Source organism: Diceros bicornis, chromosome 9, assembly GCF_020826845.1.
Source record: "Diceros bicornis minor isolate mBicDic1 chromosome 9, mDicBic1.mat.cur, whole genome shotgun sequence".
Taxonomy (NCBI): Eukaryota; Metazoa; Chordata; class Mammalia; order Perissodactyla; family Rhinocerotidae; genus Diceros; species Diceros bicornis.
The window spans coordinates 83,551,657-83,573,941 of NC_080748.1; the positions used below are offsets into that span (position 1 = coordinate 83,551,657).

Sequence of the window (22,285 nt, forward strand, 5' to 3'; positions counted from 1 at the left end):
CATAGAACGAGTAAAATGCATCCCTATTTAACCATAGCCAGACAGCTCCATCGGTGACGTACATGCCAGGTAGAGAAGCCATGCGGTGCCCTGGGGGAAAATATCAAGGAAATGGTTATAGAAGAAACTGCATCCTCATCCTATCGGAGCTACAAAGCAATGAACAAAATAATCTGGAAAAAAAATGGAAATACACAAAAATAAGCATGAATAGAATGCAGGGTTTGTATATTTCTACAAATGTTGCCTGGAAGCTCTGTCGCTTCTTCCTTGCCTCTGAAAAACAAAACACCCAAAAAACTTTCTTGATTCTGTCTCACCCACAAGCCTTTGACTTTTTCCTTTACTTATGTCGTGAACCACCAGAGCCCAGCGCTTGTGCCTCTCCGCCCTCTGCCAATGTCTTGATGCCCTGGCCCTGGTAACCTGGTTTCTTCTGGGTCTCTGGCATTGCCCTTGGTTCCCCAACCACCAATCCAGCAGCCCCTTCTCAATGTTGACATGCTTTAACCTCTCGGCAACGTTTAGCACTGCTGACCACCTTTCAAACTCTGTCTTCCCTCGGCTGCTCCGAAATTGTGCAGGCGCAGTCCCGATCCTCTGTCCTGGTCCTCCTTCCTCTGCCCTCCCAGCCTGTCTTTCTCCATCAGTCCTCCAACAGAGAGCTCCCGCCACATCCTGTTTTCCTCTTGCTGTGGATTATCCACTCCCTCCTGAGGGATGAGGAGGTTAATGGTTCTCCCCAAAAATTATTTTGTTGTTCTCAACTAGGTAATCAAAATTGTCCATAATAAGAGAAATTTCATAAGGTCTTGCAATAAGAAAACCATGTCTTTTCTGAGATCTAATTTTGGCCAAAAATAAGTCATGCTTTATATATGAGTATATGCGGTGAAATTAGAACACATCTTGGTAAGTTACGCATTTTTTTGCAGCATACCTCACTCATAGTATGTGCTCAATAGATATTTGTTGAATAGAATTAAATTTTAAGGGATTTTGGGACTGAAACTTTCACAACAGAATTTTCTTTGAGAATGAAGAGATGAAGTCAATATTCAGCAAACAGAAACAATTCCAGAGAAACTGCATCTGAGTTTTGTCTTTTTTTTTAAATATTAGCTTGACATATATAACTGTCTTTTTCTAAGGAAATGATTCTACTATTTCATGGTAGTCTTCTTAAAGTAGTTAATTGAGTCACTACTATGTTTAACCTGAATTATATGGTCACTGCATAAGCTCTTTTACAAGCAATAGGATGTAAAGTTCTCCTTAAAACTAGGAGGAACAATCACTTTTGAAAAGAGAAATATTTATTTCATCCCTTTCCTTAGGTTTTACTTTACATTTCTCAATTGTTAGCTTTTCTCTTCTTCTACTTCATTCTATCACTCTTAGAATATAGAGACCCCGGGGCCGGCCAGGTGGCACAGCAGTTAGGTGCGTGCGCTCCACTTTGGCGGCCCGGGGTTTGCAGGCCCAGATCCTGGGCACACACCGACACACCACTTGTCAAGCTGTGCTGTGGCGGCATCCCATATAAGGTGGAGGAGGATGGGCGTGGATGTTAGCCCAGGGCCGGTCTTCCTCAGCAAAAAGAGGAGGATTGGCATCGGATGTTAGCTCAAGGCTGATCTTCCTCACAAAAAAAAAAAAAAAAAGGAGAGAGAGTATAGAGACCCCAAAATGAATACAACCTTTGATGTGGTTCTTTCACTTATAATTTTGTAAGGTATCGTGATATCTGCTGTTATGTTTGTGTCATTGTACTCCCGATGCTGTGAGTGTATTGAGGAGAGTTTTTGTATTTGAATCTTTGATGTAGAGAAAGTACTTAATGAACAGTGTGCATCTTAAAGAATTTTTCAGTAACTGTGATAGAAACCCCACATTTATACATTGGCAATTTAAGCTTCAGACTGGCAAGAAGAAGGGGAAGTGGAAAGCCATCAGAGACACATTCACAGGAAAAGTGAGGCAAATGGAGCATCTAACGCAGCTTTAGGTTTAACCCCGAGAGAGCACTGAATATTCAGCACCGTAATGGAAATAGACCCCCTTTCCTAAATGGTAGGTACTGTGGTATCCAGTCAGGCAGAAGGTCATGGCAGAGAAGAAACCGACCACAGCTGAGTCATTGGCAACCGGGAGGCAGTAAGTCTGGTTTGGGGGCATCAGCTGACATGTGCTCAATACCTCCTTCAGGAGCACCACCTGCATTTCTCCTTTTTGCTTCTCTGCGGGTGCACTGACTATTTCCCTTCTGTTTGTGCAGTGTTAGTCTGGGAAATAACTACCCTTCCCGGTCTACTCCATCTCAGTAAATGTCAGCTTCATCCTCCAGTCTCTTAGGTTAAAAACCATGGAGTCGTCCTCTCTTCCCTTCACATTCACGTCAATCCATCAGGAAATCCTGTTGGGTCTACCCTGTTGGGTCTACCTCCAAATATGGACAGAGTTCAACCAATTCCTACCACTTCCATTGCTCGGTCCTGGGCTGTGGGAGGAGCCTCCAGAGAGTCTCTCTGGCTTGTTCCACTACTGCCCGCTCTCAACCTAGCAACTCTTGCCCCCAGGACTCTCAGAGTCAAAGCCAAAGTCCTTGGAGTCACCTGCATGATCCACCCCCTTACCCTGTTGTGCTTAGCTGTGTGAATCCATCTCCTCCACCTTTCCTCTCACCTGCTCTGCTCCCGCCACACTCCCCTCCTTGATATTCCTCAAACAGGCATGCACCCCCCCAACTCAGGGCTTCTGGACCTGCTGTTCCCTCCACTTGGATTCCAGTTCCCCAGAGGTTGCCACTACTTCCTTCCTCACCATCAGCTATTGCTCACAGTGAAACCTTTCCTGCTTTATTTTTCTCTATCTCTTGTCATATCTGACATCCTTCCTCATTTACACTTTGGTCTCTCTATCCCCATCATAGAATATAAGAATTTTCACCTGTTTTGTTCCCTGCTGCATTGCCGGTACATATTTTGTGCTCAGTCAATATTCCTTAGTCAGTATCAGTTGATGGATTGAATGAGTCCAAATAAATAAGCCACAGGACTCCAATTCTGGACATGGAACTAGATCCCAATCATTCCCTCATGTCAAACCAGGATGAGATGAGAGTGGGTTAGCTGTAAGAGTGAACATTTACTTCTTACAGTCGGTTGGTTTATCTCAGATGCAGGGCAGGTGTCAGCCTGAATATAGGGATCTTCAGTGGATCCAGGAGACCTGGTCTTGGACAACAGAGGCTGGGAGGGTATGGAGACTGAGAGGTGAGAAGTCCCATTCTCAGTCACACCTGTGCTCAGGACCCGTGCACTACTCCAGGCTCGATATTACCATTTGGTCTCAGATTGAAGTTTCTGTGGGATCGTGTTTTAGTGCAGTGATAGACCAGGGACACCACCTATAGGTGACACTCACATTCCAAAGGACAAGATGTTTTTAATTACACTAAAATAGAGTACCTCACCCTGTCTAAGCTGACGTTTTTGTCTTTTCGGTTGAAATGTCAGAATTACACCATTTTAGGTGTCGAAAGAACAATATAAAATGAGAAAAACACCAAGTGTAAGATTTTTGTTCTGACTTGTTAATACTGTATTCAGATATGTGAATTATGTCAATTCAATTCGCCATGATAATTAACAAGGTTCCAGAATGAGACAATTATAAGAGAATAAAAAGATAATTTGAGTGATTTCACTTCATCGTGTGACTCTGGCTAAGTGGTAGAACGGCATTGATTTCCCCAGTGCTTGAATGAGTCTGTTTCATTACGAGTTCTAGTTTGCTGGTAGAGAGGCCCAGTCACCCAAAGGTCAGAGAACCAGGAGTTCTCTCTGCATGTCTGATTTGCTGATGTTTTACCTTTTCAGTCTTTCGTGTTCAATCTCTTCCTTTTCCATTGTGCGACCATTGGGGGAGGGGGCTTTTTAGTTCCATAGCGATGGTGATGGAGAGATTGCCTCTGGTGTCTGATTGCCCTGGGTTCAAATTTCAGCTCAGCCACGTTTACCATCTGTATGAGTGGCCCAGGGCTGCCCTAACAAAGTACCACAAACCAAGACGCTCAAAACAACAGAAATTTACTCTCTCACAGTTCAGGAGGCCAGAAGTTCAAAATCAAGGTGTCAGCAGGGCCATGCCCCTCTGAGACTGGTGGAATCCTTCTTTGCCTCTTTCTATCTTCTGATGGTACCCGGCAATCCTTGCTGTTCCTTCCTTTACAGCCACATCTCTCTACTCTCTGTCTCTGTTGTCGCCTGACATTTTTTTGAGTGTCTCTGTCTTCATATGGCATTCTCCTCTTCAAATAAGGACACCAGTCGTACTGGATTAGGGCCCACTCTGATGACCTCATCCGAACTGCATTACATCTGCAAAGACCCTATTTCCAAATAAGGTCACATTCACTTTTCTTTTGAGGGGACACAACTCAACCCATAACACCATCTGTGTGGACTTGAACAAGTGACTTAGTTTCTGTGACCATCCGGTTTTTCACTATTAAAAGAAGATTATCATACAGACCTCCTACATCTGTGAGGAGCCTAGGAAGCGACATCTGAAACATTCCTGCTCTCATTCAATGCTCGAGAAATGTTACTTCTCATCCCCCCAGCCCAATTTCCTGGCCTCCCACCGTTTATTTGTACTTGCTCCATACAAAGGCAATCCAGCAGACTCCATGGAACATGCAAAGTTGACTCCATGCCCTGGGGAAGCTCACACACTTTGAGGACAGATAGGAAGTAAACTAGTATTTATGATACAACATAGAATTTGTGTCACATCTTGAGAAACACACACATGCAGTACTGAGAGAGGGGAGAATTACCTGCTGAGTGGCTTGCCAAGGGCCTCATGGCAAATTTGCTGCAAAGTTGGAACCTGAAGCTGTGTTTGGATCCCTAATCCAGGTCCTTTCCTATTCGAAGACATTGTACAGTTTGCCACCTTTGAACCACTCAAACATTATAAAACATAATCCCTGTTTGCTCACCGATGCACTGAGGCCATGCACCAGCATCTTTTGGGGATGCCCATAACCTTTTAGGCAGTCCACCCCACTGCCCTCTGCACACTTTACTCCCAGTTCCTGACCCTCCACACACACACACATACTCCATTACACCCATTTGGTCTGCGCTGTTCTACCCTGGAAATACCTTTTTCTTTACTGCAGCAGCTACAATATGACCAGTAAAAACAAATAGATACCAACTTGTGCCTGCTGGGTAGGAAATCACAATCTTGCCTCTTATAACCAAGAGTAAAATCACTGAATACTTCAGTCACCATAGATCATTTCAGTCCATTCGGTGTGATCAAAATGATGAGCAAGATGTTTCATATCCTCGCCTCTGGCACTACAATTTCATGTTCAGTCTCTGTTACTTGCTATTTTTACACCCTCCTGTACCCTGAGTTTGATACATGAGCAAAAATCTATATATGAGAAGGAAGGGTTGTTGCTGATGCTGATGTATTTATTTTGTCTGACTCATGGCTAGCAAGATTATGACAGCTCTCAATCCAGGAAAAATAATATGCTAAATTTTCAGTGACAATGCTAAGGATTTAAGAAAGGAAATAAATGTCTGCTACTGAAAAAGTCAACAAGGTATATTTTCTCAGTCTATGTTATACGCCCACAGTTACTGCTGCACTGGCCCACGTGCCGGGTACCACATTTCTCTGCAGCACTTGCAGAAATAAAGAAGTGTGTGTAAATCTGGTGTGGCTGTCAGTGGGACATGTCCAGTACTCTCAGTGGTTGCTCGGAGGGAGGGTGGAAAATAAAGATGTGCAGGCAATGCACTTCCTTCCTTCATTGCCCTAAGTAAACAAGGAATTCATTTTAGAAGGTGCCAAATGTGCTGCAACAAACTTTAGATGAAAAGCTAAGATATTTTACAGGAAACTTAGGTGATTTAACTTTTGATGTTGAGTTCCCAGAGCAGCCCAACGTGAGAACCGTAAACACACAGTGCAACCAGACAGAGCTGCATAGACCTTTGCTGTTTCCTTCTTTTACTTCTTTCTCTCCCCCTCCTCCTCCTCTTTCTTCTCCTTCTCCTTCTTCTTCTTCTAATGTGGTTTTGCTTATATGTCAGGTTAAATACATAAGTGTAAAGGGAAATTTTACGCAGATTTTTTAAAATGAGTGATGTAATTTTGAAAGGCATTTTTTAAAAATCCATAGGAAACCATTATATTGCCGTGAATATCAGCTAGGGAATGGAAGTTAATTATTCAGAGAAATTTTCCAAAAAAGTAAAATGTCCTTCTAGAAGATTTAAAATACTCAATGTCTAATATATGAGGAGGAAGCTGCTCTGCCTCCACTTGAGCAAAACTTCTGGATATTTTTATATTTATTATAGATTCTAACTCATCTAGATTCACTGTCACATGGTAATAAAGAATGCTGGAATTTGTTAAAAGGTGTATTTTTAAGAGCATTCTAAGTATTTAAATGTAAACTAATAGATTTTCTTTCTCTTCAAAGTTTCTTTTGATAAACGGTTTGTATCACACCATGACAGTGTTAAACATACGTTAAAGGATTGAAAAATATATTTGACTCATTTTTAAAATAATTTCTCCTGTACAAGATAATGGTTGTTTCACAGTTGTACAATGTTAAATGAACAATGGATGGAGATTTGGTGACTCGCGGGATAAAGTGAGACTGGAGGAAAATTTAAGAAACAGTGTAAAAAAGATGACCTTGTGGACTATAATCATTTGCTTGACAAATTCAGTCATGGCTTCTGTGTCCCTGCTGCTTTTCACAGGTATAAGCCACTGGCCGATACACTCTGGGGTGAGAAGAAGAAACTGTCTGCCGAGGAGAAATGTCGACTTGTCCTCCAGCAGTGTAAATTACAAGGCTGGCAGGTTAGTGACCTACGGGCTACGAACAGACCAGGTTAGGATTTTAGGTAAGTGGCTGAGTCATTGTGGGGAGCCGCCAGTCTCCCTGGCAAAAACAGATTGCTTTGATGTGTTTGGCAAGGTGAGACACTGAGTGTTCTCCCTGGAAACACATCAGTCTTTCTAATTTACTGGCTTTAGGAGCATACAGCTAACAGGTGAGGGAAGCCATGGCTCCTTTCACGGTGCTGACGAAAATCCTGAAGGGGCATTCAGTTTTCCCATGTCTCAGATTCAACTTTGTCATAAAGCTTTTTGAAGTATCTGAAAGGTAGCTGATGTCAGAGAAACCAAAATATGAGGACTGAGCGTTGATTTCTTGGCTCCTAGCTGGATCGCACACGTGTTCCCAGACTAGGACTTCCCGGGCCCGCCACGTCTTGTTTAGGCCCCTTTTTCTGTTTCTCTTTTGCTTCTCTCCTACCACACACTGAAAATGTCACTGTGCTTTCAACCTCATTCAATGGCAAAAGCTTCATAATTGGAAACGTTGAATTACGTTCTGTGATCTTCTTGGTTGGCAGAGTCCAGGGACCCACGCGAGGGATAGCGGGACTTCCAGAAGGAAGAAGTAACACAAGACAAATCACAAGGGAGATAAATGCTCCCCACAAACAGTGGGACGCAGTTGTGGATTTTGTTTATTACCTTAAACAACATCAGAACGCCCTCTGAGACTAGTGTTAGAAAGAGGGGATTTGAAACTTAAAAGAATTGAGAAGGTAATCTTGGAACAATAATGAGAAACAATGAAGTCCACAACACCAGGAATTATTGGAAGTGTCTACCTATAAAACAACCAAAAGGCAGCAAAGAGCATGGTGGCTTATAGCTTTGGCAAGACAGAATAATTACTGGAAAGCAGACGTGAATCTTATTTTAAAAAATGATAGGGAGAACATCTGTAAGTGAAAATGTATGACAATTGGAGAGGCCAAAAACAAGGGCTTCACTTCAGAACTGACACAAACAGAATGTTCAGAATTGCTGAATCTGTCTGAAAGTGGCCCAATCTAGATGACACAGGTAGAGAATACTGGATTGACACTAGCTCGCTCATCCTTTTTGACAGAGAACTAAAAACCTAGAATTTCAGCATTGATGAGTAATGATTTAATTGTCTGTGCCACCCAATCTCTTTCTTTATTATCTTTTCCCCCTTTTCTTTCTTTTTTTTTTCCTTAACTAATAATGGAGTTGAACTTTAAGTAACAGTCTGAAGGAGGAGGCTCCCACAGTCTGTGTGGTCATGGATGCACATCCGTGCTGAAAGATTGGATAAAAAAAGAAGGAAGAAGGAGGAATTACTAACTCAGAATGATGTCAGCTAACCACTCTCGGTCAGTGACATAAGATGTAGGTTCACGTATAGAACTGTTAATCGAGCTTGTAGGTAACCAAAGTCATTTCAAATGAATCATTGCTGGAATTTTCAAGTAAATATTTGGATAGTAGTGGTTCATGAATACGTAACACTAAGATTTTCTTGTATTTTTTCCTTTAAAGAATACTCAGATGAGAATAATTTTTCTATTAATGTTGAGAAAGAAGCTTGAGTTGTAGGAAAAAAGTGAGAGAATCTGGAATAATTCTTCCACTAAGAAAGTGCCTGACAGTAACCACAATACCTGACCAGCTGTCAGTCCTCCGAGACACCTGGGTAGAGTATGGGGTCGAACGTGGGAGGTGGCTGGGAGACAAACTGGTGCCCACTGGCTGTCATTCCTTCCCCATTTCTGTGCGTGCTAGGTAACCTGAAATTGCAACTGAAGGTGGTTTTAAATTGAAACACACATTGAGACTTTTTGAAAAAGTGCATCAAAATAAAAAATTGGACAGGACTACTATTTCATTGCACTAAGTCCATTTGCCCTCATGTTTTCACTCCCCAAAGGAGGCTGAAAATACGAAACCAAAAAGAGAAATTCATTCATTCACTGAGCATGTGTGCTTGTGTGTTCCATATCCAGTAGTCTAGGAAAGGCTGCTGTGCTCAGCTTCTCCAAGATGTAACCTTTCGTATACTTTATCCTGTAAGGGAAATCATTGAATTCATAGAAATAAGGCTTACTTATATTTCACTTTTTTTTTGCAAGTCAGATAGAAAAAGAATTTTTAAAAAAATCATGTATTCCTGTCCTGGAAAGTTAGACTCTTCAGTTTTAAAAGCACAGCGTTAGTTTGAAATGTGTCGATAGTTACAGGAAGAGTTGCTATTACTCTCTTCTGGGTGTTTAGTCAGGACAGGATTAAATAGATGTCTGACTGAAGCAACAGTAAGGACCTAGTGGATGGTTATTGTGTCTGTAGCGTGATTCCCAAATTGCTAAGAGTTACGAAGTATGTTTCTATTAAGCAGTCGATGTTCATCCTTTGGCTTTGAATGGTTAGCGTGAATTAATCGTTATTCTTTTCCGTATTTTTAAAAGCAATGCTAGAAGACAGAAGGGATTGGAGTCATCTCTTGCTGTGTGAACGTGCATAGAGTGTTAGCTAGAAAATCAGTTCTCTTAACTAAAAATATATTCCTTTTATTGTTGCTCTGATGAGTCTTGGCAATCATGTGAGATTTCTTCCTCTCTCCTTAGCATTAATCAGCCCCTGTGCAGGAAAGCCTTTGAGTCATCAGTGTGGTACTCTAAGTCCATAGTTGCCATACTTTAGTACGCTGTGGCAGTGCCGTGAGTGGTGGGGAACACCCGCATTCCCTGTTTCAGATGAGGGGAGACATTTGATCTTCACTGCTGTTGTGTTTGTTTACCAATCCAGGCGAGCTATTTATTCTTTACGGAGTTGTGGGTTTGGAGTCCGTATGTGAGGCACTACAACTTTTAATATGTCAGGAATAATGATTTCTCTTGTCTACAGAATGTGTTACAACATTCATAGTTTTTTTTTTTTTTTTTGCTTTATTCCATTTGAGCCCCATAACAACTCTGCAGAAAAAGGAAAGTAGGCAGGGTGGGCAGTAATGACCTCATTTTAGACATGAGTCAATAGAGTCTTAGAGATCAGCATACTGGTCAAAATACTGGCTGCAGTTAATATTTAGTTTCAATAGAAGGCCACTTTGCCGAGACCAGCATCTGAGTCTTACTGTGCCATGTTCTTTCCACTGCATTTAACTTGATCTATATCTTTTAATGTAACCATCTAAACTCCTTTTATTCGGATTACAGAACTTGAAAGGCACAGATTATGCATCACAGTGGGAGCTTTGATCAAAGGCACTTACATATTCCTTTATTAGTCGGAGCAGATTACTTCTTGTAGTGAGCGTCTTTTTTATGTTTATCATTTACCCGGTAGATGAAGGAAAAGCAAGCTGACTGCTTCCTGTTGCAGGCCGATGCTGATCAGAATCTTTCTTACCCAAACTGTCAGCCAACTGACCCTTAAATAGCACAGCACTTTTGGTCTCCAGTTCCTAACTGCATCGTGAAAAGAAAGGGAGAAGGAGAAAGGGGAGGGAAGGAAAAGGAAGAGAAGAGGGAGAAAAAGAACTGGAATGGAGTGAAGAAGTGTTTGACTTTCTATAGTGTTGATATGTATCCTAGCTCTGAGAGCTGAGAGCTGGTTTTTACCTGGGTGGAGACATCTCATGGGTGGTGCTGGTTGAGATGCGAGTCAAGGTAATACTCGCTTCACATTCCCCACTTGAGCAAAGGCGGTTTGAGAACAGTCTTACTAAGCTATTTTAGTAAATCCACCCAGTTTGCAGTATGCCAGTCTTTGCTCATATTGGTATTTATTACCATATTGCTAACACTGGTATTTCCTTTGTGATGATGGATGGCTCCTCTCTCTGAATACATAAAGTGGCCCATTCAGTCCATGATTTATTCTTTCATTATTCTACCTACTGCTTTAAAATACATTCAGATAAAAAGACATAAGTTCCTTGCAGTGAGTGCACACATACAACAACGAGGAGAGTTGAAAACATAATTAACCAACTCCCTCGTGCTCAGAGAATAAATAGTTTGAAATTGTGGGTCCGAAGCTTGCTCCTGGGGACTAGCTCAAAGTGTCTTCGGTGGACATGAGGTTACACTCACTTGACTGAAGTACACATATTTTGCCAAGGGGAGGAGGGAACAGGGGATGACTATGCTTTTGCTCAATATGCTTTTGCACCATATTTTAAATTTCCAGCACCCCCCACCTCCCTGCAGCATTTGCTCCTTCTCTCTGGTTTATTCTTATTCCTTAGCTTGCACATATTCTACAGAGTTGTTGATTATCTCTCCTCCACTAGCACGTGAGCTCCTTCAGAAGGGATTTGCATCTGTCGAGTTTACTGCTGTGTCTCCAACAGAGAGGACAGAGAAACATGCATGGTGGACACTCCGTGCGTATATGCTGGGCCAGTAAATGAGTCTTTGTCAGTAAGAAACCACCAAACCATAGTATATATTTCACATGGGGACATAGACATTTAAGAATCTTTAAGATCTGGAATAATTCACAACAAAAACCTAACAGTGGTAATATCTAGTTAATTGTTTTGAGATGATAGTCAAATGGAATTTTAGCTTATATCTATGTTTAGAAGACAAATGTATTCATACATTACTTCTGTAACTAAAAATGATTTTTAGAATTTGTGACTGCTACATAAATACAATTTAAGTAGAATATTATATAAGGTGAAATTAATTATTTTAAGCATTTGTGAAAAAACTGTAAATTACACTGGCTGTTTTTGTCTAAAGCTGTTTTGCTTTCAAATAATACTTAACCTATTGTGTATTTTACACCACTAGCGCTTACTTCTCAAAGGAATCTGCAGACTTCTTTCACGTGATTCGAACTGGTAACCACTGGAAGACTCATCCGTGTTGCTATTTGCTTAACGTACTCAGCATTGCTGCTTTGACATAAGGTGGTCTTATGTTGAAGAAAAGTGAAGTAAGATTAGGACGAGGTGGTGGCTAGAAATGAGTCCCACTTGGTGGTGGTTTCTAGTTTATGTTTGTGAAATAACATATTTAAAAATGTGGTGGACTAGTCAGGGCTTTGTCCTTATTTCAAGGCAGAATTTAAGTAAGTCGTTTGAAGAGGAATGGAAGGTTCTTGAGATGATTTGAGTAGACTCTACATGACTAACTTCCATTATTGTTTTCTGTCTCACCAGATATTTTTCTTGATGAAACAAAGAGTCTGTGAATTACTTCGTATGTGGAAAAAAATCCAAATGGTTTGAATTAAGTCATAGTTTGAAAACAAATTAATTAAGCCACTAGTTTTTTGGGTTTTTTTGTTTTTGTTTTTTGTTGCTGAGGAAGATTGGCCCTGGGCTAATATCCGTGCCCATCTTCCTCTACTTTATATGGGATGCCGCTACAGCATTGCTTGATAAGCGGTGTGTAGGTCCATGCCTGGGATCCTAACCTGCGAACCCCAGAACCCCAGGCCGCTGAAGTGGAGCACACAAACTTAACCACTACACCACCGGGCCGGCCCCAAGCCACTAGTTATTAACCTTCTGATATTTGTTTTTTAATTATTCAGGTATTTTATTTATCTAAATGTACACATTTTTCATTCAGTCCTAGTTTAAGGTAACTGAAAATAATCCCTCCAGAACTATGAGCATTTAATCAATCTCTTTCTGCCCCGAATTCCTGAAGCTACAGAAAGCGACTGGCAGGCACTTCGGCCCGTGGAACATGCGTGCTTTGCCTTCTTATGTCATTTATGTAAAGTGAAAACTTTTGAAACTAATTCTAAGTGGAAAAATAAATGGTATAATCTGATTTTCACACATTTTATATGAATCAACTGGTTATAGGACGGTTTCTTCTGTGTAGTTATTTGAATGCTATATTCATTTTGGAGCCATCTGGAGGGATGACGAATGGAGACACAAATCTGTCGGAGTCAGTTCCTGCGATGCCAGGGGTGCCGCTTCAGAACACAGACTCGCAGAGAGCCCAGGAAAGTCAGCGCTGGGGACGGCTGGCCCCACTTAGGAAAGCTTTCACAGCAACAGTTGCATTGCCTTTTCTAACAGATTTCTAGAACTTTGGGGTTGGGGGAGCTCAGTGGGCAGGAAGGAGAGTGTCCTGTGAGGACCCTTTGGAGAAGGTGCTCACGATATCTGTTACTGGAAATCGTGGAAGGAGAAATTTAGATTATAACCTTAGAGAGATTTGACATCTCCTCTAACATTTTAAGGATGAGGAGTCAGACATAGGAAGATTTGGGTGACTTATTCACGATTATACAGACGGGAAGTTAGAAATGAAATTAGAACTTCAACTTCATCTCAACTACCCACATATTTCATGTGGGCATACTCTCCTGTGTGCATGTGTGTGTGACTCACAAAAGACAAACCCCAAATTTTGACGAAATATACTTTTCCTATTTGTGTTTATTCACTAACAAAAAATATTTACAATAATTATTTTCTATATCATCTTCTACCATAATTTTCAAAGAATGGCCTAGATTTCATTGTATGTCTTTGTAAAATATATGGTCTTCGAAGGATTCACTCTTACAGTGCTAAGAATTGCAAGATTAACATTTTTACCATAACATTAAATAAAATCAGCTGGATAAAGGATTTACTATTTCATTAATCTAAAATAGTACAATAGAGAAAAGATAATAAAAGTAAGAGCAAGAAACTGTTACAGTTTTAAGCACCCTCCACTTTTTTTTTACACCTTCTAAGATAAGACAATTGTATTAGGGCCCTTGGCTCTTATTAGTACAATAAACTAATGGTTTATAACCTTTGTTTTATTACTCAAGGAGCACTTCATAAATCAACTGTAAGTACCAGCCAGAAAATAGCCTATAAAATTCTCATATTCCTTCTCTTTCTCTGGAATTATTAATGTTGAAAATAATAAAAATTAGGGCTCTGAGAGTATCTCTTGGTACTATGTGCATTGTAACTGGGAATTACTATATATATGCATATATATTCATTTCCTTTTTTCTCTTGTACTAAACATTTACATACACATATATTTTAACACATTTTTGTCATAAAAGTAGTATTCATTCTTGATGAGAAACTTGAAAAATAAGGAAGATTAAAGAAGAAAATAGATCACCCATAATTGAACTCCCTGGAGAGAATGACTCCAAATGTCTGCTGTGTATTCACTCACTCAGTTTTTAAAAATAACATTACAGACATTTGATTCTTGGTCAGTGTGTCTCACTCCCTTTTCACTCTGAACTTCATTGAGGGCAAATATTTCATCCCTTTTTTTCTTATATGTTTTCACACACGTGTGTGTGTGTGTTTCAGTATCACATCCCTGCAGGGTCTGGCACAGAGTAGACACTCTTCTCGCGTTTGTTGGATGAATGAATGAACAAACCTCCCACTTGTTGTCACATTTTCTCTTTGGAAATGAAAGTATCCACAGTCAAGCCTTGCTGACATGTGTGATAGTTTCTCCTGTAAAGTAATTTTATATTTTTCCTCTCGGTTTCATTATGCAAAAGGCTTAGTATAATATCTGGCACTTAAAAATTGCTAAGTGAAAACTGGCTATGCCTATTCCTAATCTGACTTTCGTGTCTTAGAAATCAGCCTAATTTCCTGTAACTCCAGGTTGGTTGATTGATGGAGTTAACAAGCACTTATGGAGCCCCTTTATGTCCCTGAAGTTACACAAGGCAGTTGTGATGCAATATTAAGAACTAATGGCACACCCCACTTCCACAGGGCTTACGGTCCAGTGGGAGGAAGCAACAGTCAACTAATAATTACAGGTTAGGATCCTCCCTGGGAGGGAACCAACAGGAACACTAGTTTAGACAGGGCAGTGGTCATGAAGGGCATCTCCAAGACAAACACATGTAGATTGAGATCTGAAGGACAAGAAGGAGCCAGTTATGTGATGGGCAGGGAGGTGGGGTCTGGGGGCAGGAGCGGTGTGTGCCAAGACCCTGAGAGGAAGGCAGCCTGAGGGAACTGATGGGAGCAGAGTGGCTGGAGCCCTGAGAACCTGGTGAGAAGGCGAGATGTGGTGCTGTAGGGCTGTGTTTGTCAACGTTTGTTATTTCATTATTGCTCCACTAAGGAGAAAAATTAATGAGAGAATCTCTAAAGAATTTAGTACTGGGGGGCAAAAAAGTGTCTTAGCTATTACAATGGTTGTGGCCCTTCAATGATCAATCCTCCTTGGCAAAATGTGTCTCTTAACAATGACTAAAAAAAGGGTGGTTATGCCTATGCCTAATTCATTTCCATCTCTTATTTATCAATCTAATTTTCCCCAATTCCTGATTTATTTAGTCATTCAACAAGCCTTTATTAAGCACCACTATATGCCACAAACCTTGTAATAGCTAAAGGTGTGTTTGCTGATCAGGAATCAATTTCACCCTCTGGGGGCAGAATCACCACATTGAGAATGGGTACTGAGAGGCAAGCAGGGGCCAGAGTCAGCAGGACCTGGTGTAAGTCAAAGCTCAACATTCTAGTTTAAGTTCAATGGGAAGCTATCAGTACAGTTGAAAGGAGGTGGAACATGATCTGATTCATGCTTTAAATATGAAAAAATGTATTGTTGAAGAGCAAGAATAGAGCTGGGAAACCAGTTAGCAAACTGATATAGTAGCCCACATGAGACAGAGCCCTGGGAGACGGAACAAAGAGGGTAGCTGAGGCAGTGAAGGGACAGGAGAGAACCTCATGGTGGCCTTTGACAAGTGGGCCTATTAAGTTGTATTGACATGAAGAGTGGAATCTCCTATAAAACCAACCTATTAGTTTAGGTCAGGACTATGCTCAAGCTCTTATGAACAAGTGTGAATTTGCTGCACAAAATATGTGTGGAACTCTAAAACATGGAAAAGACCCAGTCCTCTAGTTGTTGAAAGCAGAAGATGGTTCACAAAAATAAATGTAGATAAGTCTCAAAGCGAACATGAACACACCACAGAACAAATATTTGGAAAAATTAGGAAAGCTATGTAAGTATTTTTTAGTATCATGAACAGTATAAGATCAGACACCAGGGTGAGGTGCCATTAGTATACCTATTTTTAGAAGTAAAGCAAACATCAAAATACATATCTGGCAGTAAGTTGGCAGATGCTGGTGGTGGAAGGGCCACCAGTGTATGTGTCTGTACACGCCCCAGTAGGTACAATGAGCTGTGATTATGTTTATGCTGCTTTTAATCATTTATAACATACACATTCCATGGGGCAGGTAATTATTATTGACATTATCAAGGCTATTTTATAAAGAAGAGAGAATAAAGGTGCTCCTTAAATGAATACATTGACTTATCCAATGCACTTTCCTCTCTGGTTTTGAGGCCAATCAGCCTTGCTTGGGTTTGGTTTTGGTTTGCTTTTCACAATGTGTCACTTTGAGAGGAAGAGATTTGCTCTTTAAGCACTCTTGACCGTATCGATATGATTTCCATAATGAAATAATATATAGAATCACATAGTGAGTAATTTACTAGTAAGCTCAAAATAGTAGTTTTTATTCATCACTGCTTGCTGTATGGGTCATACTGTTCTAGGTGAGAGTAATGAATTTTTCTTAACCTGTAATTATATGTAATTTGAGCCAAACCACCTTCTTCAAATACCAAAAGATGCGGTACTCTGTTAGATCTGTGTGGCTGTAATTATCTCTTCTGTGTTGAAGTTAAACTTCAGAACAGTCTATTTATAACAAAGAGAACTTGTATTTTAGTATAAATGTACCCTTAGAGGATATTTAAAAGTACATTCAGAGCCAGGCTGAACATTAGAATATTTCTATTTAGTAGTTTTTTAAAACTACCATGAAAATGTAAAATATTGAAATATTAATAATAAAATATACACACACAGTAATGATCATCCTTAGAAACTTAATGAAACAAACAAGCAAATGGAGGAAATATGGGAATTCAGCCTGAAGAAGATGAATTTTAGTTAAATGGTTGTTTTACTGAGCTTCTTGAAAGGACAGACTGCATTCTATTCATCCTTGTGGTCCTAAAGCCTGGCACAGTGCCTGGTATCAGGAAGGCCTTTGGCAAATGTTCGATTTATGAATGGATGGATGGATGGATGGATGGGTAGATGGGTGGGCAGATGAATGACTGATGAGTGAATAGATGGAAAAGACAGCCACATGATAGGATAGATGGATGAATAAATGTGAGACAAGGAAAATCAGGAATGATTTAAGATAGGATGTACCTGAGAGCTATCTGAAAATATATAGAAGCAGGAATGAGTGAAGGACTGTTCATAGCACTCATGTGGAAATGCTGGAGTTCGGGGGCTGTTTCTGTTTGGAAGAGATTACGTGGTAGGTACAGAAAGCTCTTTGCATGGTAAAAGTAGAAAGAACAGTGTTTTAAAGGAGTACAGTGACATTCTCAGAACAGCAGGAAGGAAAACAAGTCAGGTGGGAGAGTGATGCAGACATCAAAACACATAACAGTATATCGTTCACATCATCATCAATAAAGCGATTTAAAAAACTGGGAACAGATTTACATGGGTAGGGCACTTTAAGAGATACCAGGGCTTTTTTTTGGAACGCTAGTATTATAGTGAAGGAAGATGACTACTTTTAATGCAACTATGATATTATGTATTTTGTCTTTAAATGGGAAATATTTATTAGAACAAAGATAATTTTTTTAGATCAAGGGAGATGAAAATTTTTAAAGATTAATTTCTTCTCAGTAATAATAAAATTTTTTGCAGCAAAAAAATACTCATTTACTGTAAACTATTTCTCATTAAAATAGAATCTATGGTAATTATTAATGAAACATTCCAATAATTATAGACATGGATATAAAGGGATAGTAGTCAACATAACACTGACATCAGTCAATGAGAACTCTATGCATAAGAATGCTCTAGGCCCTTGATGGTGTCTATAGAAGTCTCACATTGGTTTTCTGTTCTCGGGGAGTGTGTGGGGAGTTAAAATAACAGTAAATAGCATCTCTTTTAGAGGAGTAAAAGTGTTAGCTCTTCAGAGATCAGTAAAGATCATATTATGGAGGCCTTTGAATGCTTAACCCAAAAGTATGCATTTTAGCTTATGGGCAACATGGAATCATTGAAAGTTTCTGGAAGATTAATAGATTGGAGGCAATGTGCAAGGTGAGTCAAAGAGCAGGTGAAGAATTAGAGGACGAGGTGAGTTCTAGATTTTGGTTTGTAATAATCATATACCAGAAATGTGGTGGCACCAGAAGTACAAAATTTAACACCTGTTTTCTTGAACTGCATTAGGTGCATTTTTATAAAATGAATGAATTCAAATGGTTTAAACAGATTTAATTTTTTAAGATTTAATTATTTAAAGTGGATTGATTTTTTAACATCTGAGTTCATGTTATAGCTAGCGTCCATTAAAATCTTTCTTTGAAATTCTGCCTTCTCCATTTTATCATGTCATTTACTTTCATTTCCTTCAACTTAATGCATGTAACTTATGACTTCATATTTTTCCAACATTATCCCAGCCTACAAATATCTCACAGCAAAGTTGAGTATTCAGACAGGTATGCAAATAATGACAAAACCAAGAAATCAGTGGTATTATAGAGAGATATCTAAGGTACATCATTGACATAGATATGCGATTATAATGAATTCATTATTATAAGGTACACACTAAACTGAGAGTTCACCAAGCCATCTGTGTTTTACAGGTTGAATAGGAGTTTATCCAGTAGATGATTTAGAGAAAGGTATTGAAGAAAAAAGAAACAGTATATGTTAAGCCAGAGGAGAAAAACAAGTTCCTATTTTGGAACAGCAAGAAATATGATATGATTTGAGAATAGATAAAACTGAATGATTGAAAAAGACCCATACTATAAAAAGTCTAGTAAATATTTCAAGAGTTTGAACATTATCCTGAAAATCATGACCTGCCATTAAATAATTTTAAGCACGAAAGTAACAGAATGAGATTGATATTTAGAAAGATCACTCTGAAGATAGTTTTGCCCATGGTCTCCCAGACAGTGAGGGGTGGTTGAATGGGGGATGTCCCTGAAAAGGCGAGGCCAGTAATGAGTAACTCCTGCAAGATCCCAGGATTGCCATGGAAACCAGGAGTGCAGGTCCCCCTACCTCTCTACAGGAGGGCAACCTCTATATGCAAGCTTGGCCACCCTCCTCTGTCTCTGCATCTCTGCGGTTGGAAGCAGCAATCAGAGAGGAGGAGGAGGAGGAGGAGAAGGAGGAGGAAGGGGAGGAGAAGGAGAAGAGAGCAGCTTCACAGGTGACTTGCTCTTTCTCTCTAGTACAGCCTCAGGCCGTCTAAACTCCATCTCAACCGCCATTCCAGCAGCTGTCTGTGCTCCCGCAGCCTACTCCTCTAAAAAAGTCTGAAAACTGTGGCAGTAATTGAAGCTTTTGAAGTCATCAATGACAATTCTGTTTAATCTTTTAAAATCTGTTACCTCAAAAAAAAAATCCTACTGGTTTTCTAATAAAAATAGCAATGACTATAATTCACAGATGGTTTACTTTTACAGGAGTCAGAATGACATTAACATTTTAATATCAGATCAGAACACTCTGCGCCTAGAGAGCGCGCCGGGAGAGGGCTTAGTAGGAGAACGTCTCAACCTCTCCTTTTCTCTCATTGTGAGAAACTCTTTTTATAACAGAATGCAGCTAAAATCAAGAATGTAGGTGATTTGAACATTTGGTCTCATTTGGATGAACCCTGATTTGTTGGATTTGATATAGCACACTAAGGCATTGATTACTGAGTAACTTCACATGAATTCATTCCATAGAAAAAATTAAAATGGCCAACACTTTTCTCCTGATCAACATCATTAACAGACAATGGAAATCCCTGAAAATTTAGAATTCATCTGATCTTGTCTGAGTTTTCCTGATAAAGAAAGATTCCTAGATTTATGCCCCACTAGTCGTTAGTGTCAGTAATAGCAGAAGACTTGAGGACTAAAATGCATTATCCAGAATATTTTCTGAGGAATAAATTCAAAATACTACTAAATGGCTAATTTCGATCTTTAAGGAGAGAAGAAACATTTACTACACACATGACATCTCTAAAAGACCTGCAAAGTCAAACGTTAAAATTTCCAATGGGCATCTCCAAATATTGCCAATCCACAAATAAATTGTATGATAAAAAAATAAAACAAATAAATTCGCTGGTTCGGATCCCGGGCGCACACCGAAGCACCACTTGGTGAGCCATGCTGTGGCGAAGTCCCATATAAAGTGGAGGAAGATGGGCACGGATGTTAGCCCAGGGCCAGTCTTCCTCAGCAAAAAAAGGGGAGGATTGGCAGATGTTAGCACAGGGCTGATCTCCTCACAAAAAAATAAATAAATAAATAAATAAATAAATAAATAAATAAATTAGTCCATTGGATAACTGTAAAGTAAAACCAAATAGTGGAATGAAACAAAATTTTTAATCATCTGAATGTGATGGTAGCACAATAACGAGTCATTTCCATGAAGTTTTTAGTTTTGTCTTAGCGGGATACTTACAATGGAGATTCACACTTCCAGCCTCTCCTACTTCCAATGAATCAGAAGCCCGGAAGCCCTCCCCACTTATAAAGCCCTTGATTTTACCTCCACAGGGGGAGTTTTCGTGGGCACAGCCACACCAAAAGCTCTCCAGCAGCTTTGGGAGTTGGCCTATCTTCTGGCTCCCACTGTGACATGTGTCTGCCTGCATTCCACCTTCCCTTGCACACGTCCTATGTTTTGTGCTCCCACCCTGCTCCTCCTCTGTCATTATCCCAATCCATGGCTCCCAGCAGAACTCCTTTTTTCTATCTCCAAGTCTGGCCTGACATGCAGATCAGCGTGCAACACTCAGATCACTTCTTAACTACCCACTATCGACTCCTATGAGATCTCTAATATATCGTGAAAAAAATCCACTTCATCCATATTTACCCCTCTTCTAATTTAGCCTCCATAGATGAACTGAAAATTGGCTATTTCCTGAAAATACTCTATTATGAGGTTTCACTTTTTCTCACTTTCTTTGTCTCGGTGGGGGAGGGAGTCAGCTGAATCATTGCTCCCCAACCTTAAGTTTTATGTCTACATCATTCATGGACCAATTTCATTCCACTTTTCTTTTTACATTTACTCCCTCCATCATTTATTCTATCACCTACAGACTTCCATGACTTATGCCCAGCTTGCTGAATAACTTCAGGGTCTGGCCTATGTTTTCATTGTCATCTTACCTTATTTTCATCCTTGAAGACATTATTATCTGTTTCTATGACTCATCTTATACCAGGACTTCCCAATACCTCATCTTCTGTCTCTAATCTGAATCACCTCTCCCCACATCCCTACCACTTGTGAAGTTTAAGAATATATCTTCGTATTCTTCAGGAGATGTGTATGTGTGTTTGCATATATAATATATATTAATATTAATATAATTTTATATATATGTATAATGGCAAATATGCCATGCAATATAAGAATAATAAGGAATCATTCATAGGGTGCTCTGGGAACACAAATGAAAGTCATCAAAGCCCTACCGGAAGTGGAGAAATGGGTATAAAAATTTAATAATGGAGATGGGGTTTGATTTCAGTCATAAGAGATAAATAGGAGTTGGCCAACAGACAAGCAGCAGTTGTAGAATCTTCCAAACCCAAATTGTTGATTGCATTATATTGTCCTGCCTCCCCAACTACCTCCCAAAGCCAAACCCAAAAATCCATTCTCCAGACAGTTTTAAGAAGCAGCTTTGTAAATTTTAAATGTAATTTCAAAAATTGTTTTTGTAAAATTTGAGTCAGATCTTCTTTAAATCTTCCAATGTATCCACGTTGTTCGTAGGGCAATGTCCACGTTTTTCCTGGAATTCTCTGCACGAATTTGCCACCAGGTACATGCGCAGCCTTCTCCCTCCTCATCACTCTTCCTCGTCACTCCCCACAGCTGTGCTCCAAGGCAGTTTGTTGTTTTCTGCTCCTTGCCTTTCACGTGCTAGCTTTTCTACCCCACATTCATCTTCTCCCACTGTCCCTAGACACCTGGAAAATTCCTGCTTATCCATCAAGACTAAATGGCTTAGATAACATACTTCTCAGTGAATCCTACCTGATCCCACCTTGATCACCCCCTCCTCTCTGATGGTCCTTGGGTGTAACTCTGTCGTCGCACTGAGCAAGTATTCTTGCTGCATTTGCTCACTGCTGATCTTCCCCAGTAAACTATGAGCTCCTTGAGGAGAGAGTCCTCCTTTGTATCCCCAAAATCTAGCACAATTCTGAAGATAAACCTACTTTGGTTTTTTGAATGGCTGTTAGAAATGTCACTGTAAGAGATCATCCTATCCGACTCCCTTTCTGGC

The 22,285-nt window shown here is 40.0% G+C and overlaps 1 protein-coding gene across 1 annotated transcript in view; it reads left to right on the forward strand.

Annotated features, from left to right (window-relative positions):
* The window catches only part of MYO16 (myosin XVI), a 463,175-nt gene that overhangs the window by 346,254 nt on the left and 94,636 nt on the right, over positions 1-22,285 (forward strand). The window contains exon 28 of the mRNA XM_058548472.1: positions 6,807-6,909. Coding sequence (XP_058404455.1) covers positions 6,807-6,909 — 103 coding nt within the window. The remainder of the gene's footprint in view (positions 1-6,806; positions 6,910-22,285) is intronic.